The sequence below is a fragment of the Equus asinus genome, chromosome 22 (assembly GCF_041296235.1).
Source record: "Equus asinus isolate D_3611 breed Donkey chromosome 22, EquAss-T2T_v2, whole genome shotgun sequence".
In the NCBI taxonomy this organism is placed as follows: Eukaryota; Metazoa; Chordata; class Mammalia; order Perissodactyla; family Equidae; genus Equus; species Equus asinus.
The window spans coordinates 39566328-39583349 of record NC_091811.1 but is presented as its reverse complement, the minus strand read 5'-3'; the positions used below and the strand labels follow the sequence as shown (position 1 = coordinate 39583349).

General features: G+C 35.4%; 1 protein-coding gene across 3 annotated transcripts in view; it reads left to right on the top strand.

Annotated features, from left to right (window-relative positions):
* IPO8 (importin 8) overlaps positions 1–17022 on the top strand; it is a 58588-nt gene that overhangs the window by 23467 nt on the left and 18099 nt on the right. For all 3 annotated transcript variants that reach the window (XR_001402505.3, XM_014868772.3, XM_070495136.1), the window contains exons 10-19: positions 472–571; positions 3290–3366; positions 3654–3770; positions 4207–4296; positions 5613–5778; positions 6813–6973; positions 7283–7408; positions 10727–10793; positions 14932–15057; positions 15738–15835. Coding sequence is in view for 2 of the 3 variants with exons in the window: in XM_014868772.3 (XP_014724258.1) it covers positions 472–571; positions 3290–3366; positions 3654–3770; positions 4207–4296; positions 5613–5778; positions 6813–6973; positions 7283–7408; positions 10727–10793; positions 14932–15057; positions 15738–15835 (1128 nt within the window). In the remaining variant the exon portion in view is untranslated. The remainder of the gene's footprint in view (positions 1–471; positions 572–3289; positions 3367–3653; positions 3771–4206; positions 4297–5612; positions 5779–6812; positions 6974–7282; positions 7409–10726; positions 10794–14931; positions 15058–15737; positions 15836–17022) is intronic.

Genomic DNA, 17022 nt, shown 5'->3' with positions numbered 1-17022 from the left:
CCCGAAATCCATATTTTTGAAAATGGATGAAGAAAATTTTAATATTGTTGATATGATGACATTTAGGACCAAAGTGGAAATGTAAAAATGTTCACAATAAGAAATACATTACTAAATGTAACCTTGACTTGGTATTTATTTCTCTTCCTTAAAGAATCAAGGTATGTTTAATATTCATTTATTAGTAAACTTTATTATCCCTGCTGTTGCTTCAAAGGATAGCATTTACATTCATCTCTTTCTTTATACCTTTAATCAGTGTTTAAACAATCTCGTGTTTAACTCTTTACCCCCCTCTCCCAGCTCTTGCTTTCCTGCTTTCACCTTAGCCAATGCCAACTTAACGGAAAGATTAATATAAGTTTAGAAAACTAACATCATAAAGGCCGTCAGTAAATACATTATTGGTATTCCCCAAATTTAAATAGCCTGTATGTATTTGTTGTTTTGTTTTGCTTTTTCTCTTCTTAGAATATCTCTGAAGATGTGATTTTTTCTGTGATGTGTTATAAAGATGAAGATGAAGAGCTGTGGCAGGAAGATCCATATGAGTATATAAGGATGAAATTTGGTAATTGAGATGATTTTATTCTTTATCAGTTCCTGGACATGTAAAGTAATAGAACTAAATTTCTATTTTTATGCAGATTTTATTGCTTTATTACATTCTCAGAGTTCTGCTTTGCATGATAAACCCAAACTCCTGAGAGTTTGATGTTCTGGGGAACCAGTGGACTCGAGGCCTTTGGGTGTGGGAGATGAAAAGCTGCCTTCTCCATCCCTCTTACACGAGCACTGAAGCAGTCGTGGAGCCGTCTGTGACTTTCTGATGATGCGCTTCTGTGCCTTTTGGGATACCCATTTGTAGATTGGTTGTTCTCAGTCTGGGAGATCCTTTGGATTTCTGTATATTTTAGTAGTGCCCCAATTTAGTTTGCCTCCTTATCCTCGGGGCTAAGTATTCTACAAGGGAATGAGATTTCCTAAGGTGGCCCCAATGCGTGGCCCAGGTCTCTGGGGTCCTTTTAGCTTGGATCTTCCTGGAAGCTGCTGAACTGTGTAAGTTACCTGAGTTCATTCCCTTTGATCCCCAGTTTCAATTAACTGCTTCATGGAATATTTCTGCACTTAACCTAGCAAAATGTTATTTGTGTACCTCTGGTTCACCCACAACTTAGAGATATCTGAGAGCAGGGACTTTTTCTTCTTTATTTGCTTTATTTGCATTCTCCATCCCTTCTACACCTCTATGCTCCTCTACTGGTGTTTGGCTCTAGTCTGCCTTCGGTAAATGTTGAAATAAATAGTTGATGAAACTAGCACTGCCCAAGGCCTGCTGCAGGTGCTGTGACAGTGCAGCGCCTTCCCCTCGTCAGGTCTGGTGTCTCTAGCTACTTGAGTCAAGCCTGCTGGTGGAGATGCTGGATTATTGGGCTATGTGGTTTTTCTGGCGCTTTGTGTTTAGTATTACTTGATCGAGTAGGTAAGGAAGTGCCCCTTCTCTTGGAGACAAAGTACAGGAAAAGCAAACGAATGAGAAGCAATATTTACCATCTGCTTTATCCCTCTGTTCTACCGTTTCCCTTTGAAAACCATTACACATAAACATGATCTATTCTTTCCCCTTCCTAATGCTTTTGTTTTCCTAGGAGCAGAATGATTAGCCAGTCTTTCTTCTATCTTCTTCAAGGCATTCTTTTAGTGTTTAGCTTTTCTGTAATACCTGTGTGGTTTGAATGTGCAGGGTATTTGTTTGGCTTTCAGAAAGCAACCATTATTTCACTTACTCTTCATATCAAATGAAATACTATCTCACTTTTTAGAAAATATAATAATTAAGAGCTGTGAGTATTGATTGACAGAATTTGCATTTTCTTGATTAAAAGGGAATATAGATAACTCACGACTAACTCAAGTGCTTTTTCCTTAGTCATTTCCTTCTGTGGAGTAGAATGCAGAGGTTGTCATTTGTTATGTATATTTTACTTTTGGCTGACTGTAGGGGAGAACAATTATAGCATTAGTTTTCTTTTTATATTTTTGTAACTTACAGTTATTTATATAAATGAAACATTCTTATCTAAATGCATCTAAATGCATTGACTGATATTAATAATAATGTTTTTAGATTTGGTAAAAACAATGAGAGCTCAGGCTTTGATGTTAAGGCAGACGGGGTGTGAATGCTGAGTTGGTCACTTATTCATTGCGTGACTGGGCAAGTTACTTAACCTCTCTGAGATGCAATGTTTCAGCTATAAAACAAGTGATGATGATAGTGTTGGGAGGATTAAGTGGGATAATACACATGAGCTAACTGCGTTAGTTGCTAGATGCTTGTAAAAATCTTAGTATAGTGCCTGGCACAGAGAAAGTACTCAATAAATGTTAGTTATTAGTATTATTACATTTGCATTTTACATTTTGAGGCAAAGACTTAGATTTGGTTTTATTTTTATATTTAAATGTGGACATATCAGATATTGTTCAACTTTTCAGATTCTTAGATAAAACTGCCTATTCTGAAATTTGTGAAAATTTTCGTGACATGAAGTCATGTGTTTTAAATAGATATATATTCAGTAAATACTGTGGAATACCTGCTGACCCCACCTGTGGACAGAGTCAAGCCCTGTCCTAGCAGTCCCTCAAGGCTTTACGCTTGTGGTTTCCTCTGCTTGGAGAGCTTTGTTGTTAGATTTCCACGTAGAGCTTCCTCCCTCATTCATTCGATTTCTGCCTTCATGTTACTTTGACAGAGAATTGGGGAGGCTTTCCCTGAGCCCTCGTTTAAACTTGCACCTCGTACCCTGTCACTCTCTGTGTGCTTACTCTGTGGTTACATTGATTCTGAGCCTGACCCGTTATGTACGTGTGTGTGTGTTTGTGTATAATCTGTTTCTTTCTCTCACCACGTCAGCTCCATGAGAACCCTTTTTGTTTGATCTTTGTATCCCCAGAGCCTAGAACAGTGCCTGGCACATAGTAAGCACTAAATAAATTTTTGTTATTTTTTTGATAGAGATAAAGCACTTTTCCTGTCCTCAGTGAAACAGATATGCCTAATATGTATTGTTTTCTTTAATATGATTGTTTAAAAGGACAACCTGTAGAGTTTGCTAAACATTGTTGTGCATGAGAGCACTGATGATATATCCTTAGGTTTTTAATGCTGTAAATTAGTGTCAAATATGGATTTCTTGGTTTCGGAATAATGCTCAATCAGGTTTAAAATCTATAATAAGTAATTGTCTTTTTACTAACATGGTTTAACCTTTAAAAATCTTAGATATTTTTGAAGATTATGCTTCTCCCACCACAGCGGCCCAGACTCTCTTGTATACTGCTGCAAAGAAAAGAAAAGAGGTATACAGTTATTTTTTTTAAATATCAAACTGAAGGGTGGCCTGTGTTGATTTGACACTCTAGTATACCTCTAGTATTTGAAAAATTATATTATTAGTTATAATCTGTCACTTTAAGAATGTTTTTCTATCCTAGTAAGGGAAAAGGGTTATTTTGTTTTCTTAATTATAATTGCTTGATAAAACAATAAAATGGCTTTATTTTTGGAAATTTGTGCATCATATTTAATACTTTAGGAGGGTACTGAAAACTCATATAGACTAAAATGGATTTTTCTCTTTCTTTAGGTATTGCCAAAAATGATGGCATTCTGTTATCAAATCCTAACAGACCCGAACTTTGACCCTAGGAAGAAAGATGGAGCCCTGCATGTGATTGGTTCCCTAGCTGATATTCTATTGAAGGTCAAGCTACTCAAAATTTAATTTACTTAATAAAGCTGTGAAGTATAGGCAAATGAGAGAATATGAAAGTTATGGAGCACTTAAAACTGGTGACTGCTTCTGCATAATGAGTTGACTGTAAATATCCTTCTTTCTGTCACCTGTTTCTTTAATTAAAAAGAAAATTTGACTTTTTTATTTGTTAGATTTTGAGTTTGAAATTGTTGCTATGTAAAAAAAAGGATACAAATTGGCTTTAGTGTTATTTGGTTCTATAAAAATCAATCAGTTTCAAATTCTTGTTTTAAAACATGCGATATGTAGGTCAAATAATTTTACAAGATTGTAAATAGAGGTATATTAAGAGTTAGTCATAATAAACATACTTTATCAGATGTGATTTTTACCTGTGAAAAAGACATTGATAAGTTGAAACTTAATTTCTAATTCCTAACAGAAAAGTTTATTCAAGGACCAAATGGAGCTGTTGCTGCAGAATCATGTGTTTCCATTATTATTGTCTAACCTGGGGTATCTTCGAGCTAGAGTAAGTTCTCCATATTTCCATTATGTACCTTAAAATCTTTGTTTGTGAGATAATTATTGAATTAAATGTTTTTGGATAAATCGACCTTTCACTACAAATTGAGACAAAATCAATTGGAATGTTCCTTATGGTCACATAAACTGAATAAAGAACGAACTAGTAAATATAAAGGGATTTATGGATTTTAGTTTCAGCTGTTTTCATTTTCCCCTCAGCCTCACTTGCTGCAGATGCAAAACATGCAGTGAGAGGGATGATGTCACAGCAGTGGTACAATGTAAATTCATAAAGTGATTAATTCTCAGCATGCAAAACAGCATGAAATTCTAGTTTGGCTAAAAACTTAATTATGATTTCCAGTATATTAGGTAGATATGCCTTAGTAAAATGGAGAAAATAATAATCCATACAAAATTATTTGTGTTTTAAGTGTATGTTACTTCTAGAATCAATATATTATATGGAAAAATAAAAATAGAACTTTAATTCAAGAGCCTAGTATTTATCTTTCTAGCTACATCCACAGGGAAAAAATGTCTTGCTAAAAACAACATATATTAACAATACTTTGTATGCTCTGAAACATTTTGTAAACCGAAGATGATAGTTGCTGGAGAAATATTTGGGCAAATGTCGATTAGAGATGTGGAGGGCAGATAAGTGTTTTTATAGGTAGGCTGCCACCTTTGACAGGCTGTGTGAATTGTAATTCTCTGGATAAAAGTCTTTAGTAATTCAAATTAATTACTGTTGACTCTGTTTTAGGCACATAGAGAATTTAAAAAAGTAGTAGTATGATTCTGTGGTCTACTAGTTTAAAATCTGCTAATCTATACAAGATTTAGAGTTCTTCATACCTTATGTCAGTGAAAAAAGAAAGCTTGCTAAACCAGTTAGTGTAAGGGAAAAGAATGTTTCATTTGTTTGCTGTGAAGGCCAACAAATGAATGTCAAACATAGGTTTGTGGTAGCTTTTACATATAAATAATAAATTAGTTATGAATCATAATATTTATTAAAGGCGTAAACAGGTTTTCTTTTTTCAGAGACGCTTAAATTTGGCTCTGTTTTCTTTTTCCTATGAAAAAATGTTATCGTATGTAAGTAATTCAGAAGTAATGACACTGCCTGTTTTAATAAAAAGACTGGGAAATCAAAAAGTTTAGCAACTAAGGTTAATATGCTACCTTCCAAAACCAAACAAATAGTACTTGGTAGAATTAATGATATTTTACTTAGTAAGAAGTTCTTATGTGTGTGACATTATTACAGAATGCCATAATCCTAATAGTTCTCTACTTCCTTTCTTTTTGTAGTCCTGCTGGGTACTTCATACATTCAGTTCTTTGAAGTTTCACAATGAGCTCAATCTGAGAAATGCAGTGGAACTAGCCAAGAAGAGCCTGATTGAGGATAAGGAGATGCCTGTCAAAGTTGAGGCTGCCCTTGCTCTTCAGTCATTAATTTCTAACCAGACACAAGGTAAAGCCAAAAATGCCTTTTAGAAGGTTCATTTTGTTTTGTTTTTTTGACGGGGGTCTTCTCAAATAGTTTTTTTCACTTCCTTCCCTAATAAGGATGGTTTTCTAAGTCTTAAGGTTCATGGTTTGGATTTCTGAGCCATTCTACCTTCAGAATTTTATAGGAGTTTATTTTTGCCCTTTTTAGGAGTTTCTGTTGACTGATTTCCAGAAAAATTTTAGGTTAGGAAACAAGTTGATCGGGTTAGGCGCTAGAGTAGACTGAGAATCAAGAGACCTGGGGTCTAGTTTGATTGTGCTACTAACTTACCCCGTAAACCTAGGTGAGGCACATGATCTGTCGAGGCTTAGGTTTCCGCATATTTAAATGCAGGGGGGTTGGACTAGACGGCTTCAAGATTCCTTTCAACTCTAGGATTCTAGGATTCTGCTAGTTCTGAAAGTAGCAAGTAGTATTTCTGGTGAGTGACAACACAGATATCTCATTTTATTATTCAGAAGAATATTCTGTTCAAAGTTCAAATAAACCTTTGAAAATCAATTCAGCTTTCTGAGGTAGGTGAACCAGGCTTACCTCTACTCAACAAGGTTTCAACGGGAGGACTGAATATTGTATGAGGATATGTGGGGAAGTGGGTGGGTAGAGATGGGGTGGGGCAGGGAATGGGCATTGTCAGTCTTGGGCATAGTTTTATGTACATGATTTTTTATACTTGTATCCTGATGTCAATATTCATGTTCTGTAGGTCATGCTGATGGCAGAGCATGTGTACCGTTAGGGTTTCTCAGTGGGGGCTGTTGGCGTTTTGGGCAGGACAGTTCTTTCTTGTGCAGGACTGATTATCCCTATATTACTCATGGGAAAATTGATATATTGGTGAAGATTATTTTGGTATAGTTTTGTAACTTATTCACCACAGAGGAAGTATCTAGAATATGTTACCTTGTGTCACTTTACTTGGTGACCAAGTTAATTCCTTTTACCACTTGTGAATGGCTAATTTTTTACTGATTTTGTTTGTTTTATTGCATTAGCTAAGGAATATATGAAGCCTCATGTGAGGCCTATTATGCAGGAGCTGTTGCACATTGTTAGAGAGACAGAAAATGATGATGTTACTAATGTGATCCAGAAGATGATATGTGAATACAGTCAAGAAGTAGCCTCCATTGCTGTTGACATGACCCAACACTTGGTAAGACTGGGCAGATTTTATGTCAGTTTGCTATAAAAGCCGTGAATAATCTAAATAAATTAAAAACTCTAAAATTTTGAGTTCAGTTTTATATGTAACTGAAATATTAATATAAAGATATTTGCTCCAATAATTCAGACAGCAGTTAATTTCCATAGTTAGAGTTAAATCTAGTAACAATTAGGATCCTCTCTTCTTATCTATAATATTCTGAGATTTCGTAGTGATGTGACTTGATGTGAGCCTTCTAATTTTCACTTTCTGGGCTTTGAATCTGGAAACTCATTTCCTTCATTGTTATTTTCATAGGCCGAGATATTTGGCAAAGTTCTTCAAAGTGATGAATATGAAGAAATTGAAGACAAAACAGTAATGGCGATGGGAATTTTACATACCATTGATACTATCTTGACGGTTGTAGAAGATCATAAAGAGGTGGGATTTCTTTGTGTTTTCTTATGTCGTTATAGTAACAACTAAAATTTATATCATCAATGGGCATGACTTCTAAAGTCTTTACTTTTAAATTGGTATTTAGTTATGTTGCTAGATTTTAAAAATTACTCCCAAATTTTAAAAACCCTTATTAAAATGATTGAGGGAAAATACTACATGTAGTTGTAAAATATATAATATATCCTTTTGTACTAATCTGAGTTCAGTTCATCACATCTGCTATATGCCACACTAGGTTTTTGGGGAATACCAAATTGAATAAGATGTGAGCTTTGTCTTCTGGAACCCACAGTCTAGTCTTGGGAGAGAGTGATAGCCATTCCAGTCATGGTGGCAAATATTAAATAATGGAACAAAATTCTGATGTAACAAATATTGTGAGAATGGAAGGGAAGAAGAGCTTAACTGTCATCTTTCCTAAACTGCGTTCCAGAACAATTTTTTGGGATAAGAATTTGTGCAGACAATTATCAAGTGCCTTCACATCCATTAGCTGTAGAATCTTGCTAACATCGCCATGAGATGGAGCAGGTAAATGGTAGTTTCATTTTGCAGAAGTGGAAAACTAGATTCAGGTGGTATCAAAAGACTTGTTCATGGTCATAAAGTTTTGGGTTTTCAGTCAGGTTATTCTGATATCAATTTATCCTCACCTAAAACCTGCTGCTCTCCTCCCCAAGTATCCCATAGCCTCTCCTTACCTCAAATTAGATTTGTGTCCGTTACTTCTGTGAGTGCAAGTTGACTTGTTTGGCAGTGATGGCAGCTCTTGTTTTATACAGCGGGAACTGAGGGAGCAGGTGCTGGTTCTTTAAATAGCATTGCTAAACCCTGTGGCTCTTGGTTTATCCTGTGTTTATCATATACCAATGGAAGATTACCAGATTCATAAAACCAGTTCGAGATTCTTCTTCTGGGCAGTCCTTCCCTCACCTAAAAGGCTTACTGTGAATTTTTATTTCCACATTCATTATTTTACTTTTGTATCCTTGTTGAAACTGTATGGACCTCTTGGGAACAGTGAAATGTTCCAAATTAAATTACAACAAGTATTCTTAAGGATAATTCTTTCCCCTTACATGTAGAACTTGTATTTTAAATTTGAAGAGACCTTAGGAATCACCTAGTCGAGTTTTCCCAACTCTGTGTGTGCGGAGGATGGGCAGTAGTAGAATGAGCAGCAGGATTAGTTTGAAAACGAAATAGTGTTTTATCTTTTTGTTTTAATTTTTTTACTCTTGATATCAAATTTATTTTGAATTTCAGATAAAGTTAAAGGAGTGTGCGATCTTATTGTCATTATCAAGGAAGGCATGAGTTAAAATTGAGAAGCACTAATCAAATCCAGCCTCCTTACCTACAGAGGAAAACACTTAAAGCCTTCAGCTAAATGGCTTTACCAAGGTCAACGATAATTAGAGGCAAACAAAGACTGGAATCTTAGTCTCTTGATTGCCTGTCCTATGATTTTGAACTTTGGCTTACTGAAAGCAAACTTTGAAAACAGTATTTCCTTAAAAGGAATCATATGTGTGTGAATACATGTACAAATACTTAATCTGTGAAGACCAAAATTAGAAATCTAAAACAGGTGCTCAAACATAGGCAGTTTTGCTTAATGATTTTAAATACACTGACACATTTGGATCATTTGAACTTTAAGATAGTAGTTTAGGTTGACTATTAGAAGAATATGCTTGAAAGTCAAAATAGGATTTAGATGAAAAATGTAATCCAACATGGATTTTAATTTTTACTTATTTAAAAAATATTTCATATGTTGAAAATTAAAAAAATGTGAAAAGATATTCAGTGAAATTTCACCTTCTCACTCAACTCCACAGTCATCTAATTCTCCTTTCAGGAGGTAGCTCCTTTACCAGGTTTTTTGTATTTTTCCAGAGACTTTTCTATTATAATATCCAAGCAAAAAGTGAGTATGTTTATTTTTCTTTAATGAAAACAGTAGCATACAGTTTTCATCACATATTGATGAATATAGCTAGGTGATCCTTCCATATTAGTTAATAAAATTACATTTTTTTAAAAATAGATTTTTTTGTGTGTGTGTGAGGAAGATTGGCTCTGAGCTAATATCTGTTGCCAATCTTCCTTGTTTTGCTTGAGGAAGATTTGCCCTGAGCTAAGATCTTTGCCAATCTTCCTCTATTTTGTATGTAGGACACTGCCACAGCATGGCTTGATGAGCAGTGTGTAGGTCCATGCCTGGGATCCAAACCCATCGACCCCAGGCCACTTAAGAAGAGTGCACAAATGTAACCATATGCCACCAGCTGGCCCCTAAAGTTACATGTTTTTAATAGTTGTATAATCCCCCTTTGTATGATGCATCAAATTTATTTAACCAGTCTGTTGTTATGGATATAATTTAACTATCCCTTGTTAAATGGATATTTGGTTGTTAATAATCACAAACATTGCTGCAATGAAAGACATGTCATTTTGCACATATAATAATATGCCTGGAGGGCAGATTCCTTGAAGTGGAATTGCTGGGTCAAAGGATATATGTGTGAGTAAGTTTGAAGGATATCGCTAACTTGTCCTTCACAGCATGTGCCAATTTACACTCCCCAGATCCATGTACGACCCCTACTTTTTGATCATTGCCAGTCTGATAGGTGAAAAGTGTTAATCTTGTGCTTAGAATTTGTACTCTTATTATGTATTAGAATGAACAGCTTTTTCTAAGCTTAAGGTCCATCTATACTTCTTTTTCATCGCCTTTGCTTTATTTTCTGTTGATTTGATTTCATGTGAGGGGAATTTTATCTTTGTCTGTGATATCATTTGAAAATATTTCACTCAATTTTTCGTTTATCTTCCCCCTGACTTCCCCTTGCCCTATGCAGAAATTTTTAATTTTTGAAACCACATGACTGAATATATTTATTTCTGGTTTCTGGGCTTTGAGTTATTTTTCCTCTTGAGGATTACACCCAAATTCTTTTATATCTTCTAGTATTTTTTTTATCACATTGAAATCTTTGATCCATTAGGAATTTATTTTGGTGTAAAATATGAGGTAAGGAACTAATTTAATTTGTAATTTTATTATGGATTTAACTTCTATTTCCATCATTGGTTTACTTTTCAGAATTTTCTGGTATTCTTCTTCCATGTTTAATTTTTCATATGAACTTTAGAATTAACTTGTCAATTTCTCCTCTCAGAAAAGTCCTATTGATATTTTTATTGGGATAATATTAAATTTATAGATTAGCTTAAGGATTCTCATAATGAATTTTAAACTAAAAGTTTAAAATTTGTCTTTAGGTTACTCAGCAGTTAGAGAATATCTGTCTACGGATCATTGATCTTGTTTTACAGAAACATGTAATTGGTAAGTTCAAAGTTTGGGTAAAAAGGTAAAAGAGAATTTTTAAAAATTGGGGGAGCTCCTGGTGAATTTTTAGCCCTTTAAATTCAACAAGATGGACAATTTAGAGAAAGAGAAGATTGCATTCTCTTTAATTTTTGGATATACTTTCTAATATTAGATATCTGTATTTTCTTTAGACATAAACTTAATACATCCAATTAAGAATTTTTGTTCTTGGAATCTTTAAAGAGCAGAAAGTTTTAAATTTTATGTTTTTAGAAATGAACTGGGATATGGTTCAGGTGAGGTTACTTTAAGCTGAGATTGAAAAATGTGAAATGATAGGTATATGTCTTATTAGAGGTTTGAATTAATTGTTCTGTTATCTGTTATAGTGCCTGACTTCTGAATAGAATTTGTTGCTAATGCTAGATGTTATAAACTGATGGGAATTTGTAGGGAAGGCTGCTTCTCCCTAAGTATCTAGTATCCGAGCATTTTGAAGATGCCAGCCCCAAGTCATTTGGACAAAGGGAGATGCAGCCTATAGAGTATGCAGATAGAAACATGCAAGATGGTAATACTTAAGAAAGATGTAAAAGTTTAATACTTAACAGGAGTTGTCCCCAAACTTTTTATCATTCACCCAATTAGTAAAAAACTACATATACTTCTAATATATGTGAATAATATTTGAATACATATTTATAGGTAATATGCGTATGTCATTGTACTGTGTTTACATGTGTAAAAATAGAAATGTAAAAGGGTGAGATTAAAAGTATGTGTGTAAAGTGTTCTAATGCAGTCCTCTCCCATCTCAGTGGGTCATCTTGCATTGTGCCTAGGGTACGTACTCTTACTTTTGAAATCATTGTTATAAAGAAGTCTTTCTCAGACTTGGGTGTGCGTGGGAATCACTGAGGAGCTAGTTGAAATGAGGATTCCTGGATCATAGCCCCAAAGATTCTGGTTCTTAGTTTGAGGCAGTGCCTGGGAATCTGCATTTTTACCAAATATCCCAGCCGATCTCATGCAGGTGAAACTGACTTGGAGGGGCTCTCTGCTAATAGGATCCCTGGATACGATCACTTTTCTTTCCTGTCTTACCAGAGCAAATGCAAAACAGACAGCGTAATCCAGTAGCCAGAAAAGAGTAGTCACTAGTTGCAGGGAATTAAGTGACTAATTTTTAAGCCCTTGGCTATCATAGAAACAAAAAGAATTTTTAATGAAGGTGCTACACTAATAAACAGGGATTTATGGGAGATGATTGGAGTCTTGGTTTTACTCCTTAGAGCCCCCAAGGTTAACTTTTTTTTTTTTTAAGTAAAACGTCGATTTGTATAAAGGTTAGGCAAGTAAAGATGTTACTGGAGTTATTTCAGTATTATACCAAGACACAGGAAGAGAGATATAAAAGTGATTATATACTTGAAATTCATTTAAAAAGAAAGGTGGAGAAGTTTTTCATCTTTCAGTTGCTTACGTGCTCTGGAATTCCAATTATTTGCTTTTCTTCTGCTAGGTAGCAGCAAGAATTATTTTGTGATTACTCATGTATACTTTCAGGATCTTGAAATATTGTAGTAGTCTCCCCTTATCTGGGGAGCTATCCAAGAAACCCCAGCAGATACCTGAAACCACAGATAGTACCAAACCCTATATGTACTAGGTTTTTTCCTATACTTACATACCTGTGATAAAGTTTAATTTATAAATTAGGCACAGTAAGAGATTATCAACAATAACTAATAATAAAGTTGGCTTTGGGGCCATTATTAAGTAAAATAAGGGTTTCTTGAACACAAGCACTGTGACACTGTGACAGTCGATCTGATAACTGAGATGGCTACTAAGTCACTAACAGGCCGGTAGTGTTTACAGGTGGGTACCCTGGACAAAGGGATGATTCACATCCTGGGCAGGATAGAGAGGGATGGCTCGAGATTTAAAACTTATGAATTGTTTATTACTGGAATTTTCCATTTAATATTTTCGGATCTCGCTTGACCAGGGGTAACTGAAACCTCGGAAAGTGAAGCCTCGGATAAGGCGGGAACGACTGTATTGTCATTGGAGAAGATGTTAAAATCGGGAAGGTGATAAACTCGAAAAGAATATATTCAATTCACTTATGACCTTATTCGTGGGAAAGATTTTAACTGAAAATTCTCCATGTAAATGTAAAGTAATCTTGAGGAGGAAAACTGCGAAGTATGGCATAGGGAAATAATTTATACCAACCTTCCGTGATCTCCCTACACCAGCTGTTAGGTTTGAGTAACATGAAGATGTTAAGAAAAGGAAAAGGGCCTATTTCTTGTGTTCAGTAGGCAGAGGAGAAAGCCAGGGTTCCCGTTGCTTCTCCTCTAATACCCCATCCCTAGACCTGAGGTGATGGATTAGATAATCCTTATTATCTAGATAATCCTTAATATCTGATATTATCTTATTATCTTCCTTATGTTTTTAACTGTGATGAGTAATGTTAACAACACTTTTTGAATGAATATATGGCCGTACTGGATCTCAGATTAAAAATACTTGTTCTCGATGGTGTCATGGGCTGAGTCTGTTATTGACCCCCACCACAGCAGTCTGACCACATTTATGTCCACGGTCCGGTCTCTTTCATTGTCCCACTTTCCCTCCCTCCTTTGCCTGTTTTCAATGCTAATTTACTCATAAAGTTTTATTTATTGTTAGAAGCCAGGCTTAGCTATACTGATTTAACTGCTTTATCTTATGTAGGAAGTCAGTGTTAGTAAAACCTCCCTATCCTGACAGTCAGTCTTGTTTGTTGAGAGTAAGTGAAATAACTGCTGGTCAGTTTAAGCATAAATGGAGTTTAGTGGAAGGACATTTGCTAGCTCACTGAATCATTGGGAAGGCTGGAGTTGGCCAGAGCCAGCCAGGATTCTGCCATTAAAACAGTCTGCCTTTGAAGGCCAGGACTGCCTTTGTTAACACTGGGTCCTAGACCACTGCCCACCACAGTTCAGACTCCAGCACAGCCACAGAAAATAATCTCTACCAGCTGTGTGCCTTCTAGTGTCTCCTTCAAGTGTCAGAGTCCTGGTCTTGAGCATCTGCTGTCCAGCTCATGCACATGTGCTATAGCTGTCAAGGGTATAAAAGGAAATATTGGGCCCCTTTTCTATCTGCATGTTAGGATGTGGGATTTGCTTTCCTTTCCTCGTCATCTCAGGTGGCGTAGTGATGAACAGAACTTTCAGAAATGTTACATCCACATAATTTTTTGTTTTTTAAGTGATTGTCTTATATCACAAATTATCTCCCAGTATCTATGATTTCCATCTTATTTTGCTTCTGGTAAGGCAAATATCTGTATTACTAGCTTTTAAATATATTGTTTTAAATAATGTTACAGAAAAAAACTTTATTCAAGTTTCCAAGGTGAATAGCAGTTCCTTTTGATAAGAGGGAAGAAAAACTTTGAAGTTAGGCTTTTTTGCTGAGTGACATGGTTGGAATTATTTGAAATGTTTGTACTTGTGTTTTCTGATTGTATGTATAGATACAGTTTGACTGAGGGTAGTAATAATAAACGTGCAAATACGAGAACATTCCCTTTGGACTCTTCTGCTTTATAGTTTGTGTAATTGTCTTGAGGTGAATTTAAAAATACTGTGCAAATTTTACAAGTTTTGTAAATTGACAAAATATTGTCCAGTATATAGTTTGTAAAAACATGTGAGACAAGCAGGTGGTTTAGCCTAGCTTAATTAAGCTCTCCAAAGAATATTAATTATTTGTAAATTAAAAATTCTGTGCATGAGAGAATACGATCATCTGTTCCTTCTTGTATCCATTTCTAATATAGTTTTATAAGTATGAACTATATTTTATATATTACAAAATATTAAATATTTTTTTCAGTATTGTAAGTAAGTTTAGTAAAAACTAATCTTTGCCTTGTCTTCTTGAGTAGGGGGCAGATCTTGGTAAGAAATGGAAGGTGGTAAATATACGTACCTGAAGATGTGAATGCTGAGAAAGGCATGCTCAGAAGTACGTTAGATCTAAGAGGAATATAGGAATATGCACGCGTGTATAGACTCAATCCTCTGTGTGGTCTTTGTGTTTAATTTTTGCCATTTCCTAGCGTCCTAACTAGAGATTTTCTTCTTTCTAGAATTCTATGAAGAAATTCTTTCCCTGGCATATAGTTTAACCTGCCATGGTATTTCCCCTCAAATGTGGCAGCTCCTAGGTATATTATATGAGGTTTTTCAGCAGGATTGTTTTGAGTACTTTACAGGTATGACTTTGACCATGTAACATTTTTGCTTTTCTGTGTCTAGATATTATTTCCTTTGACACTGGACATAAAGACGTATATGATTTCAAGTACTAATCAGAAAATAATTGTCCTTATTTCCCTGTCAAGTCAAGGGTGGTTCTATTGTGGCAGTGTTTTTCGGCTCTAGGGATATAGGCAGTAGGAGGGAGACTGTATTTCCTATTGTATCTTAAATTAATTTGCAATCAGAGCATATCTGTACATTCAGTACATTCAGTTAATATTTTCTAAATGCTGACTGTGTTCCAAGCACTGTTCTAAGCTCAGCAATGCAGCAGTGAACAAAATAGAGCCCTTGCTCTTTTGACGCTTCCCTTCTAGTGTGATGTGGAGGGAAGGTGGCAAACACACAGACAAGCAAGAAGATATACAGTATGTCAGACAGTGATGAGTGTTACAGAGAAAAAGAAGAAGATGCAGAACAATCACTACAATAAATGATGAGCATTTTAATCTTTCTGGTCTACATTTTTCTCATCTATAAATAGGGCAGATTTATCACTTTCACTTCTAGCATTTTGTGGTTGCAAGGGAAGACAGCAGTGTGTGAGTGCTGCGGAAATGTGGTTTCAGTGGGAATAATTTATTTCTACTTCTGTTACTCAAGTCTCATTGGGATTTTGAAATCTTTTTTCCAGACATGATGCCTCTCCTGCATAATTATGTGACGATAGATACAGATACTTTACTGTCAAATCCAAAACACTTAGAAATACTTTTTACAATGTGTAGAAAGGTAAGCGTGTCCTAATCAATTGTCACAGTGGTTCTTACTAATGTTTGAGGGTTTCGCTTCCAGACACCCTTCCAGTTTGTTTCCTATACATTTAGTTCTGTGTTGCCTCCATCAACATATATTTGTCATTTTGTATTTTCAAGTGGAGCTTGGAATTGAAATTTGAAAATTTCATATTGTGTTTTGTGTTTAAGAATGTTTGCCGCTTTTACAGCTGTGTACTTTGTAATGTTTAGGGTAAATAATTTTCATTGTGTTTTTTCTTTCAAAAATGCAAACTGGCTGCTTGATTAAAAAAAATGTTAGGAAAATAACCATACAATTTGTCAATCATTGATTTTTCCTTTAATTGAATGTATATATTGGAAGCTACTAGATATAGGTAATTTGAACATAAATAACATAAGACAAAAATTGGAATACTTGGAAAAATGGCATCATTTAGCTCAATACAGGATAATTTATAAGCCACATAATGGCTACTGTTGTGTTTATGGACAAATGTGATTGCCTACTGCGGTATCTTTGTCACAGGTTAGATTTGGCCCTCTATTGGTTAAGTCTTGGAGTCATTGAAGACTAAATAATGTTTTCCTTCTCCTTTAGGTGAACAGGTGTATATACATGAATGTAAAACTATAATGCAAGAGCTGGCAAATTTAGAAAGCTCAAATAGCCAGAAACCTAAGTTTGGCCTTGGAGTTAGGAGTAAAATAGCTAGTGTACAACCTATTTTCCTCACTAGAAGAAATGTGTACCAGGATGTGTTAAGAGTTCTGAACCAATAATCAATGTATCTGATTTAGGTTTCAGTTCAGGTATAAAGAGCCTGGAAGATTTTGGGAAGTCACTAAGTTTCATCACATATAAACGGCACGAGTAGAGTAATGATTTTTTTTTTGAGGAAGATTAGCCCTGACCTAACTGCTGCCAAACCTCCTCTTTTTGCTGAGAAAGACTGGCCCTGAGCTAACTCCATGCCCATCTTCCTCTACTTTATATGTGGGATGCTACTACAGCGTGGCTTGCAAGTCCACACCCAGGATCTGAACCTGTGAACCCTGAGTTGCCAAAGTGGAACGTGCGCACTTAACTGCTGCTCCACCAGGCCGGCCCTGAATAATGATTTTTAAAGACTCATTTAGCTCTGTTATAACCCATCCTGGTAAATCGTAGTCACCTTGCAG